General features: G+C 34.6%; 3 protein-coding genes across 4 annotated transcripts in view; 1 reads left to right on the top strand and 2 right to left on the bottom strand.

Moving 5' to 3' along the window:
• The window catches only part of LOC134846602 (protein SET-like), a 339248-nt gene extending 336624 nt beyond the window's left edge, over positions 1 to 2624 (bottom strand). Inside the window, exon 1 of the mRNA XM_063863990.1 lies at positions 2608 to 2624. The gene's annotated coding sequence lies outside the window, so the exon portion shown is untranslated. The remainder of the gene's footprint in view (positions 1 to 2607) is intronic.
• LOC134846587 (uncharacterized) overlaps positions 1 to 10388 on the top strand; it is a 115945-nt gene extending 105557 nt beyond the window's left edge. For both annotated transcript variants that reach the window (XM_063863974.1, XM_063863982.1), the window contains 6 exons: positions 4243 to 4323; positions 4663 to 4749; positions 5144 to 5289; positions 7162 to 7244; positions 8795 to 9197; positions 9397 to 10388. In XM_063863974.1, the coding sequence (XP_063720044.1) occupies positions 4243 to 4323; positions 4663 to 4749; positions 5144 to 5289; positions 7162 to 7244; positions 8795 to 9197; positions 9397 to 9492 (896 nt within the window). In that variant the 3' untranslated portion in view covers positions 9493 to 10388. The remainder of the gene's footprint in view (positions 1 to 4242; positions 4324 to 4662; positions 4750 to 5143; positions 5290 to 7161; positions 7245 to 8794; positions 9198 to 9396) is intronic.
• Positions 1 to 14044, bottom strand: part of LOC134846566 (dual specificity protein kinase CLK2-like) — a 215940-nt gene that overhangs the window by 120950 nt on the left and 80946 nt on the right. The window lies entirely within an intron of this gene.

A 14044-nucleotide genomic window follows, 5' to 3' on the forward strand; every position in this document is an offset into this window, starting at 1 on the left:
GCTGACTGTGAAACCAGTTTTAGCAGTTGCCGCGAACTCCATAACAAACCAATTTAGCTAATAAGATTGTATGATCAAGCCTATTAAACTTTTTTTGAAATTAATTTAAAAAAATGGGTTTCAGACTTCTGTTAATTCACATTTTTCTGGCAGTTGAATCAGCTAATGCATCAATAATTTTGTATCGAAATCAAAATTGGCAATCATGAAGTATGTCGAAATTTCCGAGGTAACTATAGAGACTTTGGTAAATAGCTTTCCTAATAGTTTTACCACAACCAGCTAACAAAGAGAATAGCCTATGATTTTTGAGGTTCAATTTGCTGTAACTTTTCTGCAAGAATTTAAAATTTAACTTCTTTAGCGCTTCACAAATAAAGGTTGGTAGTTATGCCGTATAAGGCGCATTTACATGCAATTTTTAAAATTAAAAAAGAAAACTGAATTCGTCAATGCAGTATGAGTGAGTAGGTTTCAGGTTTTATGATGGTTGACCTTAAGAAAAAAAAGCAATCATGAAGATAATTGAAATGAAAATTTCTCGATGGAAAAAATTTGTTGATCAGTTCCAAAAACATCTGCGCGGTTGGTTTTGCTTGCTCGTTGACTGCTCTGAACTGCATGCAAATTCTCTAGATGCTTTTTACGTTTGTGATTGGCAAACGTAATCAAACTGGAATATGTTTTTTTTCGGGCTAGCAAGTAGTTGAACAGAATCACTCGAATCATTTAAACTGATTCATATGAAATCAAAAGTCAGACGTTAATTTGCTCATGTGGCGAAGAAGTAACGCACCTGCCAATAAAAACAGTTCATTGGTTTCAACCCGGTCAGAACCTGTTTTTTAAGCGGAAAATTTTATACTCGAAGTAAAAAGCATTTCAGTGTATTCCGGTTTTGGGCAAGTAATTGAGTTCCTAGAAGTTTTGCCTATTTTTTGATTTTTTTTTCATGCTGTTCATTAAAAATTTTTGAAATTTATTTTTTTTTGAACTCAAGGAGTGTTCTCTGCATTTAGTGCAGTGGTAATGCTTGAGACGGCAAGACCCAGAAGTTCGATTTCATTCGGGACCTGTTTTTTGTTTGTCGAAACTGAAAATTTTCGAATATTCTGGACTTTCGTGTCTGCTAATTTTTGTCAGCTTAGGTCTCGCAAAAAGGTTAGGTTTCTTTCTAGCATTTTGAAAGCTTTTTCTAATGGTGCAGGTAATTTTGTTTCCGGAATTTTTGTCCTTTTTAGTAGTTTTTTTTTAAAAAAAGTTGGACAATTTTTTTTCAGTTTTTTTATTTGTCTTCTAATCATAGTCATAAATCTTTGTATCGCAAGTGATGCGAAGCTCCCCTTTGCCTCTGTGTTGACTGAGCGAATGTTAGCTAATAAGATTGAATAAGAAGTGGATATGCCGGGAAAACTATTGAAAAAAGTTTGGCGTCTAGCCAAGGAAAGTTAAAAAATTTCCGCCTTCAAAAAAGCCTTGGATTTTTTTAGTTTCGCGTTCTTCCAAGTAAAATGCGTTGTCCCAGAGCAAATCCAGTATGATTTTCTTCTAACGTCACTTTTTCATCTACGAAGAAAAATAGACTCGCTTTGGTATTCTGGTAATTAGTATCGCTGTGGATGGTTTTTCTGAATTCGGCACCCTACGAGAAATAACAGCGAACAACAATTGGCTCTTTTGCATTGTTGGATCGGTTTAGAAGTCTCTTTGCAGCAGGGTTGGCAAAATGTAAGTTAAAAACAAAAATAACAAACTAACTGTTATTTAGCAAAAAAAACATGTTATTTTTGTTAAATTGTTAATTAAAAAAACATATCAACAAGAGTTGAGTTTCTTGAACAGAAACGCCAACTTTCCGGCTTTCTCAACGCCGAGTTGAGCACGAAGCTTCCCATACGTCAGGTGAGATTTATCGCTCTGTAGTTTGTCAAGTGAAACTGCAATTGGTTTGAAAAAAAAAATTTCATCCGTTCGGGATTCGCTACAATCGTTTCGGAACAAGCATGCAGTATAGTTGCGTTGTGTTTTTCTAAGAATTACTCATATTTCTAAGAAATAGCTAACATCACTGTTAGAAATTATAAATAACACTGTAAGTTAAATTCAATGTTAAATAACAATGTTAAATAACATGCCAACCCTGCTTTGCAGTGCAAATGTTTTTTGTCTACATCTGTCGCAGTTGCATTAGAAATACTTTATACCTTCCTCAAGGTTGTCGAGTCTATTATAAGATGATTGGGTTTTCTGGTTCTGACGTTTCTCTCCAAAAACTGGCAACAATTTCTTCTTTGACTCCTTTCAAAGTCTCGTCGATGAGATTGTCCAGCATCATGTTATATTCTGAAAGGCGTTCTTAATAGTAGTTGCTAATATAGACTCGTGTGAATCTGTACTGTTTGCTTTTATCTTGGTCGCCATATAATTATAATTGTCTGCTTCATTGCTCATTTCTTCACACGGACTTGGTGATATTCGGCCTCTTTTTTTGGCACCGCTATCGTGTTTGATCAAGTTATCGGAGTACTGGGATATCTGGATTTTTTTCATCACTTATATCATTAGTTTCACGATTTTGTTTCTAATGATTCATTTTCAGCCTCTATGTAATAAGTTTATCACAATGTTAAGGCTAAGAAGTCGAACCGACCAAAAAATTTTATTCTAATTTTGAAACAAGTGCAAGGATTTGATCTAAACTACAGTGCTGATATAAATTAACCGGACAAAACGCGTTAAACTTGAAATTTAAAACGCGTTTTTCTCTAATTGGGTTGAGTTTAGGTGAAAACTTATTAAGACAAAACTTGCTTAAAATTTTAGCAGAATTAATATGGTGTAATTTGTTTTGCAAAATTCGGGCCCAAAATTTTACCCCAAAAATGGGTCATTTTGACTTTTCTTAGTTAATCAGACATTACGCCAAAAATACCCAGTCGATCACAGACATAATTATATCAAAGTGAGCCCCTTACGTAGCTCAACAAACTTTGAAAAGGGTATTTTCTCCAAAAAAAGTTGCATATTGTTTAAAAATTGTTTTTAAATAAAAAGTTGGTATTTTATATAGTAAAAATGACCTTTTTGTCTATCAAACAAAAATAAATTAACTTATACAATATTTTGGAGAATATACCCTTCTTAAAGTTTGTTAGGCTATGTAAGGGGCTCACTTTGGTATACTTATGTCTGAGATTGACTGGGTATTTTCGGCGTAATTTTTGATTAACTAAGAAAAGCCAAAATGACCCATTTTTGGGGTAAAATTTCGGACCCGAATTTTGCAAAACAAATTACACCATATTAATTCTGCTAAAATTTTAAGATAGTTTTGTCTTCATAAGTTTTCACCTAAACTCAACCCAATTTGAGAAAAACTCGTTTTAAATTTCAAGTTTAGCTCGTTTTGTCCGGTTACAGGCTGATTTAAATTATCCGGACAAAATGAGCAAAACTAAGAATTTTCAAACACGTTTATCTCAAATTGGGTTAAGATTAGACAAAAAGTGACCAGAACAAAAATTGTTTAGAATTTCATCAGAATTAATATGATGCAATTTTTTGCCCAAAATTCTCAACCTAAAATTTACCCCAAAAATGGGTTATTTTGGCTTTTTTCAATTAATCAAAAATTACGCTGAAATTACTTTGTTAATTGATGAGAAATATATATCACAAAAAGCCTCTTACACACTCCAACATAGTTCTGCAAGGGTTGAATCTCCAAAAACCTGTATACGAGAAAATATTTTTGCTTGATAGTCAAGAAATGAGATTTTTACAATATAAAATTTTTTGCTTAAAAACAAATTTTAAACAAATCGCGCTAGTTTTTCGGGATGCAACCCTTCCTTTGTTGGGTGTGTAAGAGGCTTCTTGTGATATATATTTCTCATCAATTAACAAAGTAGTTTCAGCGTAATTTTTGATTAATTGAAAAAACCCAAAATAAATTTTAGGTTGAAAACTTAAATAAATTTCAGGTTGAAAACTTTGGGGAAAACAATTGCATCACTTTAATTATGATAAAATTCTAAGCAACTTTTATTCTCTTCACTTTTTGTCTAATCGTAACCCAATTTGAGTAAAACGCGTTTGAATTTTCAAAATTTGTTCGTTTTGTCCGGTTAATTTGAATCAGCACTGTACTGTTAGAGCAAAACTGACGTTTTTTTTTGAATTCTAACCTGTTGACACTTTCCTACTGTTAGCTACGTTATTTTTATTCACAAATATGTTTAGTGAAGCCAACTGATCGCAATATTGGCGATGATATTTTGACAGAGGCAGACGATGGAACCACGATGATCAAACGAGCACCATGTATGTATTATTCACTACGAAGTTTTCCATCTTGAGATGCATTTTTTAAATAGTTTTTTCCCGGTGTAAAATTGGGCGAAATCAACAGCTTCGGACAAAATTTTGAACTGCACTTTTAAGTGGATGATTTTTTTTTTTTGCGTTGCCTTAGGCGAAGAACGGAAGTAGAATAATACAGGTTGATTGTCTTTGTTTGTTTAAGGTTATCACTCGTCTAAATTTTATCTCCTAATTAGGTCTAAAGATAGCAAAAAACGATCTGCTGATGTTGAGTTTGGCATAAGATGCGTGCGAAACATAATATAAATGGGAAAATTATAATTGCATAATCTTTTTTAGATTCCGACAACACCCACATGTACCTGACTGCATCCGAGGAACGGTCATTCAGTTCAACGGCGAATCGGCACACAATTACTTTTCTCAGTTAGACGTCCTTTTAAACTACAATTTCCCAAATGTTCATAAGTAAAGTTACCAGTATTCTCGAATTTTTGAGGCATAAGCTAATTTAATTGCGTTGATAATTGAGATTTTTCAAAGTTGTTTTTCTTACTGCCTATTGTTTTTTAGTGTTCTCGATTGATTAGTTATTTATCGCTGGGTTTGAACTCAATCTTGAGAAACTGATTTCAAAAAATTTTGTGGAAAGCCCTAAAAAAACGTAGTAATTGGTCCTAAAAGCATCATAGTTTGATTATTTTGATTTTTTTCAAATCATTATCTGAACTCAAAACGCAAACAAAGAGAGAGCTAAAATATACGTGGAATTATGATCAGAAACGTGATAATGCGAAAACTGACTCAGTGGTTGTTTCAGTACTCATTTCGATGGCAGTGGCGAGTGTGGTATTGATTGGAGTGCTGGGACTGGTGTACCACAAGTACAGCAAAAAAGAGCTAGCATTCGTTCCCCCTAAGAGCTCCAGTCGCAAAGTGTCATATGGCTTCGATGGAGCAGACGATGTAAATATATAGTTTCCCTGCTGATTTTTACTGCTATTATTGTTCCGACGACAGAAACTAGTGGTCGGAACAATTTTTTTTTTTGAGGTTTGACTTTTATAGTTTTTTTAAGTTCTGTTCATTTCCTTTGTTAAAAAAGCACGCCTCTCTATCGAACAGCAGAAGTGTGACGATCACGATGAGCATGATCGACTTCTAGTTTCGAAAATGGAGTTTAGTTATTAGATTTTCCAGCGAGATCCAGTTTTCTCAAATCGGGTTACTTTTGCGAAGCTAGTGTATTAGTACGAACCTTCTTTTTTCAACCTAAGTCACAAATATTGGTGCGGCTTTTTTTATGGTGCGGCACCCCAATAATGGTGTGGCTCTTTACAGCTTTTTAATAGCATGTGCTTTGACATTCGAATAGTAATAAATTAACACAGTTGATGCATTTCTAATTCATCAAACGAACCGAAAAAAGCTATTTGTTTCAAACAACATCACAATAATGAAAACTCGATTTCAGAAATTTTCTAAGTCTATATCTCGCATTTTTATGAAAGGCATATATTATACAATGTGGCTTTATGTTTTGCGGTTTTTGTTACATGCAAAGTTGGTGTGGATGCCTTCAGTTTGTTATATTCCAAATTATTACTTGTAAAATTGAGTCTATTTGTGTTCGGTGCTACTTTTGCTGAATGGCGTTGGCAATTTATTAACATATGTTCTATAGCTGCTTTATTTGTGACTAGTGTTTGTCAGTTGTTAAGCTTGAGTGGATAGTGCGTGAGACTCAAAATTTCTTGATTGCAGTAAGTCGCAGATTCGAATCCTACACGTAGACGAGTTTTTGTTAATTCTAGGCTTATTTCTACTTTTTCTTATTTCAGTTGATAGAGCTGCTTTTTGATCGTGTTCTCGCAAGTGATTGCGAAGCACAGCTTCGCCTCTGTGTTGAAAACGTGTCAATCATAATTTGTTCTCGAAATTAGAAGACTTTTAAGGCCATCTATTTTTGTCTTCGGTTGACTTGAGTCCTTGACACTTTTCAAACCGGCCATGTTTCTTATTGCGACAGGAACTTTCTGTGCTACTTGCACAACAACCGACTATTCTTGTTTCACTTGTATTTTTTTCAAACTATTTTTTTCCGGTTATTTCGAGTTGAAATTGCGCTGGCGGAATTTTTCGGTTGCGTTCGTTTTTTTGACACATTTTTGCGTTTCGATTTTTCTCACTCAATTTAATAATCACACGAGCGTAGCGTAGCTTAGTGTGATAGTACGATGCAAATTTTTTATAACCTAAGTCGCAAATTAAAGTGCTATTTTTGTGGCACTTTTGAATAAGTAGGTTGCATTAGCACTATATGTACATGTGCTTTGACATTTGATAAGTATAAACTTAAGGATTGATGCTTTTTTTAATGCAGCAGATGAACCGAAAAAAGCTATTTGTTTCATACAACAGTATAATAATTAAAATCCCACTTTAGAAAATTTTCACCTCGATATACTTCGCGAGATTGTTGAAATGCATAATCTATACACCATTTGGTCTAATACATTCTAATTTCTTTTATGCAAAGTTAGTGTAGTTGCCTTTAGTCTGTTTAATTCCAAACTTTTAAAATTTGTGCAAAATTTGAGTTTTTGCATTTTAAAGCTCCTGATTTTTTCTGCTTTCTCGCTCGTGTTTGCGAAGAGCAGCTTCGCCTCTGTGTTTAAATTCGTTTGCGGAGAAATTAATAATAGTTTAATATGTTTGGGCGAGCTACATCATTTAATTTTTTTTAAATAGCGTGACTCGCTAAACTGTCTTTGCAAATATTGATTCAGGATAGCTCTCGAAAAATATAGTGTAATGAGAAAAGCGGTTGTTTTTCAGATGGACGAGAAAGAGCTTGCGCGGAAGACTCAAATATATCACTACCAGCATCAGAAACGGATGATTGCGTCCATGGACAGAAGGTAAGCTACCGCAATAATCAAGCAACCGTAATAGACGGACGCACTGCAGAAGGCTTATTTCCAAGGTTTTTGCCGTTGTAATTATACAAAACACGAAAATCGATTTTAGCAGGACGTTTTTACTCAATCTAAGCGTAGTGAAGTCGCAAATAAAAGTGCTCATTTAGTGGCACTTTTAGTATATTTCAATTTAATCATATTTAAACAATTGTATGGCATATGTTGCTGCTTTTTTGGCTAGTGTTAAGTCCTGTTTGAAAAAAAGTGTATTGTGACATGAAAATGTATGGGATGTTGTTTTTCGTTTGTACTACTGTACTGATTTTCAAAAAAATGGTACCATCGGAAAATCCGACTGTTCTTCTTTGTGACCGCTTATTTCGATAATCTCTTTTCGTTTTTATCCACGGCCTTCGAAAGTTTTAGTAGGAGAATTTTACACCTATTTGTTTTGAATTTTGCTTTTTCTCAAATATTAAATGCACAAATCTAAGATGAATGTTTCAATCAAAAAGAGCAAATTATTGGGATCTCACCTTATTGAGCGGCTGTTCCCTTAAATTGGTAGAAAAAAAAGTTATTGCCTCTAAAAAAAGCCCATTTTTGGACATTGTTTGATTTTTAAAAATTTTTGAGTTTAAAATTTTTGGCCTGCTAATTCGGAGATTAAGTGTTCAACCGATAAAAAGCAGTTATGAGATTCTTACGTGCGCAAGCGGCTATGCCTAGCGTTTCCAAAAAGAATATGGCCTTCCAATTTTTGAAATTTTGCCCGTTTTTTGGAAATTTTTATTTTTCAAAAACTAACCTGCTGATTCTGATGTTGCTAGTTCATTCATAGTAACATAGTGCGTAGATTTTTCTTTTGCAATCTGCTTCACCCTGTTTTCTGTAAAAAGGCTGACATGGACTTTGGAAAACTTCCTTTCAGAATTTTTGTCACTATTGTCGAAAGCTAAAACTAAAATTTTGGGTTCAATCTAAAAAATCAGGAACCGAAAATCTTCAATCTGGGCGTGAAAAATAGAGGTTATGTATCATGCTTATGTAGAAAAATTTTATGCATATATGAAAAGTCAGATTTTTTGATCAATTTTTGGAACATTTTTCAATTTTTTTTTGAAAACTACTCAGCCAAATTTTAGATAAAGACTTCAATTAAGAGAGCGAGTTGTAATTTTCTCTTTTTAATAAGCGGTTAATCTCCTTGTAAGCAGAGAAATACTAGGGATTCGCGTAAAGTCCGTTTTTTCAGTGCAAAATATGATTTTATAAAAAAAAGAACAGGTAGATCCATCATTAGCTGGGCCACTAATTACTTCCAAGTCGTGGCGCAGATGCAAGGACGTGAGGTTCCTAACGAACAGGTCGGGTCTTCAAATCCGGAAGATTTAAATTTTTTTGTTCGAGTTTTTGCTTCATAACATTAGCAATTTGATAGAAACTGTAACTGGTTTATTGGTGGCTAGTGTTAGTGAAAATACAAGCGGTCGAAGCGCAGCTTCACCTCTGTGTGAGAATGTTGCGTTTATTTTGTTCGTCGTTAATAGGCGATCGGACGAAGACGAGCAGCAGAGCAAAGATGGGTCACAGAAGGGTGACGATGCACTGTTGCTGGACAAAGCGGTCCCCTCCGTTGCGGAAGGAGAGAAAGGAAAAGCTAATTGGTCTGCACGGGAAGAGGACAACGGTCTGAAGAGCTCACTGTTGCGCATGCGCAGTCAGGGATCTGTGGGCAATGGATCGGGATATCCTATGGGAGATAGTGTGACTGGATCAGACCAGGAAACTTGGAAGAAATCGAAGGGTGGAGTTGGAATGCGCGAGTGGAGTCAGCAGCACCGTTCGCTCGACATGGGCCGCCGAGAGCGAGAGATCGAGTACGAGGAAGTCACTCGTGACCTGGACGTCAATGTGGACTTCACAGTGTACGAATGTCCTGGACTGGCACCGGTAAGTCATACCATTGGCAATCTGAGATACGCTTATTTGGAAGTTCTATGAAATATTTCGTTTCTTTCCAAACTTATTTGAGTTTACTTCAAGTGGAATGTTAATATAGGATGTGCATATTCATTGAAAGCTGTGTTTATCTTTTGAGAGATGTTTTTTAAGAGTAATGAACGTATTTATGCTTGTCTATGTGTTAAAGAGTGGAGAGATGGAAGTGAGAAACCCGATGTTCGACAACCCAGAAGATCTCTATGCATGTGCGACCACTGATGAAGAAGAGGAGGAAGAGGAATAGATAGACTGAAGTTCATTATATTTTATTATACCTCAACAATCATTGACTCACTCATACTAATTAATCGCACATTAATCTTTGTTTCCCTCAGACCGAAGACAAACAAACTTCTATCCTCAAATTTCTCGTTGTATATTGTTTTCCTACCACCTGGGGTTTCCCATGCTGGAATCTTAATTGAGAACAATAATACTGATTATTATGTATATAGGATCTTGATTAGCTAGCACTTAAAGCGGGTGAAAGGAAAACGCATGCAATCAGCTTTAGACCGCCAGAGGTGGACATATGAAATTTCAAGTTGTCGATATCGAAGCATTGAAGTTTACCGAGAGAGCTTAGCATTTACACGAACTATTTCCAGCTCCATAAGAAGTTTTAAAGCTCATCTGTATGATGCGGTTGTTACTGCAACAGGGCTGGTTTAAATGTACAAGTAAATAAAGTTTTAAATCTTCAGTTTTGAAAAATGTCTACGAGACAACTTGATTTGTTGTGTCCGCTTTTGTGTATCCTTGCAAGCTAACTTCTTAATCGTGTTTAACCCTGCTCGTACTACTTAAAACATTGTGCAATATAGTTTTAATTATTTATGTTTACAAATTATTAGCCTAATTAAAAGCGAAAGTTTAGTGCAACTGTGTAAATATTTGATTCAAAGTTCTGTACAATTTCCATAGAACTCACCATTCCTTTTAACATTCCCCAAGCCCCAGCAGATCATTTCTCAGTAAACCATAATAACTGGTTTGCCATCAATCATTGTTGGTTTCACAGTAATGAAGTGCTCATCGATCAAAAAATATTTTGCGCTGGTTCACAAAATAACACCAATTATCGTTCTTACAATAAGATCTACCATACGATAAAAAAAATAATTCAAACTGCAAAGCTAATGTTTTTTTTTGTCTGATTTTAGCCTTAAGCTTCATGAATGTTAAAGAAGATGCAAATGCCGAAGAAAAAGGATGGTACGATATCGACCTCCGATACTTGAGAGCCCTCGTGTCGTGATGCGAAATTTCTCAGCACCATTTTTTTTTTGAAATTACATGTACATTACGTTTTAATCGGCACAATCCTCTAAGATAGATGATCTCGTTTGATGTGGTTTGAAGTATCCTATCATACAAGATTGACGGCTGGAATTCTAGTGCAAGTTTTTGTGCATAGTTTTCAACGGGAAACTTTCATCCTAACAAAATTGTCGTCGGAGTTAGCATCCTCGTTTTTAAGTTGCTGGTCGAAATGAACTCTTACCTACCTAGGTAGCGTTTTTTTCTAGGATCTATTTGTTTACTGACAAACTTTTGTGCTATAATGCTACCTATATTTGAAAGGTGAAACTATACAAAAGATCTAGGTGGATGAACACTGGAACATACTTTTTTCCAAGGCATTGTTTAGTCATTCAAGCAAAGCTCGTCAAAAGGGTGCTTTGTTTCGGAGAACGCTCGTACACAGCTTAATTTAAGATCCCAAGCTGTTCAATGGAAAGCTTAAGATTTTCAGCTCTTAAGTTTTCCTCAACGAAAAAGAAATAGAAAAAATTAAGGTAAATCTAACTCAGCTGTAAGTTAGAGCTAGAAGAATTATGAATTGCAACACAAAAATTTTTCGAGATCTTTCTGTTGGGAAAACTTATATGATGACCTAGCTAAGATCTTTAACTTTCCTCTGTGACGAAGCACTCCATTCTTGAACGCAACATTTTTGATGTTTTCTAATCCGATTAAATATCGTAGGTGTCGTAGGTTTTGCTTTACTGCTGTCTTAACATTCAATTGTCTTTTGCGGGGTGTTTTTTTGAAAAGGAACTTAATTCAAACAAGTCGAAACAAAGATAAGATAAATTGTAATTCTATTTTTTTGCGAAAATTTTTTCTTACAGCTTTTTTTCTGAATTTTGGTCAGCTAATTTGCGTTGCATCGCAAGTAGTGTGAAACTGTATTGAGAAAATTTTAATTTGACTGACATTTTTAGAAAGAATATTGATTTTTTTGGTTCAATTGCTGAGTTTTAACACAACTTACATTTTAAGTGAACATTTTAGTTATGAAATCTGGCTTTTTTCTAATCATTGTATTTACTTTACACTTTCGAGTTTTAGCGATCGTAGTGTGTTAGTACAAACCTTTTTTCTTATCTAACTTGCAAATATAAGTGATCATTTGATGCCACTTTTGCTATGATCACGATCTGTAGCATTGGAAATTACATAGTATATGCACTCTGCTTTGTGGCTAGTGTTTGTAAACTTTTAAGCGTCCGTGGCTGAGTGCTAGTGCGTGAGATTAAGAATATCTGGTTTCATGTGCGATTACGACACGTTGCCGAAGTTTAACTAATTTTAGGTTTATTTCTACTTTTTCTCATTTGACTTCATTTGACTTTTCTTTTTGTCTTCTGGCAAGTGTTTGCGGACCGCAGCTTTGCCTCTGTTCACTACGGTAAGTTTTGCGAAGTGTGCGTGCGTTGCCAAAGTTATTTGGTATGAAAGCAATGATTTTGTCATTTAGTTAATTGTCTTTGATTGTGTTAACATGAATAAAATAAATGGCTTATCTAAAACAGTTGTTAAATTGGGATCGAAGTTTATTTTGACATAATGCTTCAAATATTGTTTGTAAATTGCTGCATCAGCGAAGTTTTTTCCGGAAACAATTTGTTCCGTTCAAAACAATTTAGTGTATGAATCTTGAAACAGGTTACTTTGCAAAAAAGACCATTTGTTTTGAAACCTGAAAAATAAAAAAAAGTTATTTTTTGCTGGGCTATTGGCGAACTTTTGAAACCTTTTGAATTACTGATATTATGTTAAAAACTGCATAGGTTATTAATAGGTTATTAGACTTGCGTGAGCTAGAGTCTTGTAACTAAAAACTAGTCTTTTTTCCAGTGAATTTTTTTTATTTACACTTGCGATTACCAAGCATTATCAAATCGGAATGTAGACTTTTTTGTGTTTAACAATTAGTTTAGCAAAATCAGTTGAAGTTTTTTCGATGCTGCTATTACTTGTGATGCTGCTGTGCTGACTTGATCAATTTCATGAAAATTAAAAATTAACTACTGGCTACTAGGTTGGTACTCGTATTCAGGGTAGTTTCTTGGGGACTTCTTAAAGTTTTACAAAAAAAATGTTTTTTTCTCGGTTCAACTGGTGTATGCTCAAAGATTATCGGCCTTGTTTACGCTTCATACGGTTTTCTTAATTGAAATGTTTTAAATGGCATGTTTGCCTAGAATTCCTGCTTGATAAAACAGGTATTACGAAAGTGTATGGGATTGGGTTTTTTATTTCAGTTTTTCGCTAACATTTTTGTGACCGATTTACAAGAAAGTATATCCATAGAAAGACCGCCTGCATTCTTGTAAGACTGCTCACTTCTGTGATCTCCTTTTGCTTTATCTTTTTGTCTACAGCCTTCAAAAAAGTCTATGGGTTGATTGTTTGACCGATGTTTTTGATTTTTCTTCTTTTCTCGAAAACTTATCTGCCAACAGGTTCTTAGATCAATGGAGATAATGGGTAGTGAAAAACTCCCATGTTTTAGCGGCCACTCACAATTTTTACAGAATAAGTTATCGTCCTCCGAAATGTCAAAATACCCTCCCATATCTGAGATTTTGGGTTCAATCCAAAAAATGGGTTGATGGAAACTGTTTTGCTTACGCAAATGAGCCCTATTTTTTGTCAGAAAAAACTATGGCCCTAGGACAAATCAAAATTTTATTTTTTTCATCGTGTTTTGAAAATTTTTGACGTTTTTAGAAAACTACCCTGCAAAACCTTGGTTTTTGGGTTCCAACGAAATCTTTGCTTGAGAGAATTTCATCTGCAAAAGTGGCTACGCCCAATTTTTTTTTGAACAAATTGCTATGGTTCTTGAAAACGTCAACTTTCTGATTTGTTCACCGTTTTTTGGATGTTTGATAACTATCCTGTCTAATCTGATATCATAAGGTTTAATCGACACAACAGGTAATCGGAAGCTTAAGTTATAATCTGCTACGCCCAGTTGCTTTCAGAAAGAAGTTATGGCCTGCAAACCAGTGAAAATTTTGAAGTTTTTTGGAAAACAACTAAGGTTTTGGGTTAAGTGCAATTTTTGAAGTTACGGATTTCGTTCCACATCACTTAAAAAATAACAAATTCATAAAAACCGAAACACGTACCTCCAGCTTTAACTGGGCCCTAGGTGTCCTTCACCGTGACATGCGAAATTTTTCGTTCACCAATTTTCTTTCAACATATTAATCTCTTTCGACTTATATTTTTTATGGTTGAATTGTATCGCAAGTGGTGCGAAGCTCGGCTTCACCTCTGTATAAAATGTCAATCTTAAGGGATACTTCAAATTCAACGTGCTTTTATTTGATGTAATTTTTTTCTATGATAATCAAGTTTGAAAAATGTTCTTTTTTTAGTTTTCTTTGTTAACACATTTTCAGAAAAATTCTATTTTAAACGAAAACTGTCATCAACGTTTAAATGCATTCGATCCCTTTTGAATGTGTAATCGATCCTCTACCAGGGTCAATGATAAT

The sequence above is a fragment of the Symsagittifera roscoffensis genome, chromosome 1, assembly GCF_963678635.1.
Source record: "Symsagittifera roscoffensis chromosome 1, txSymRosc1.1, whole genome shotgun sequence".
NCBI classification, from domain to species: domain Eukaryota; kingdom Metazoa; phylum Xenacoelomorpha; order Acoela; family Convolutidae; genus Symsagittifera; species Symsagittifera roscoffensis.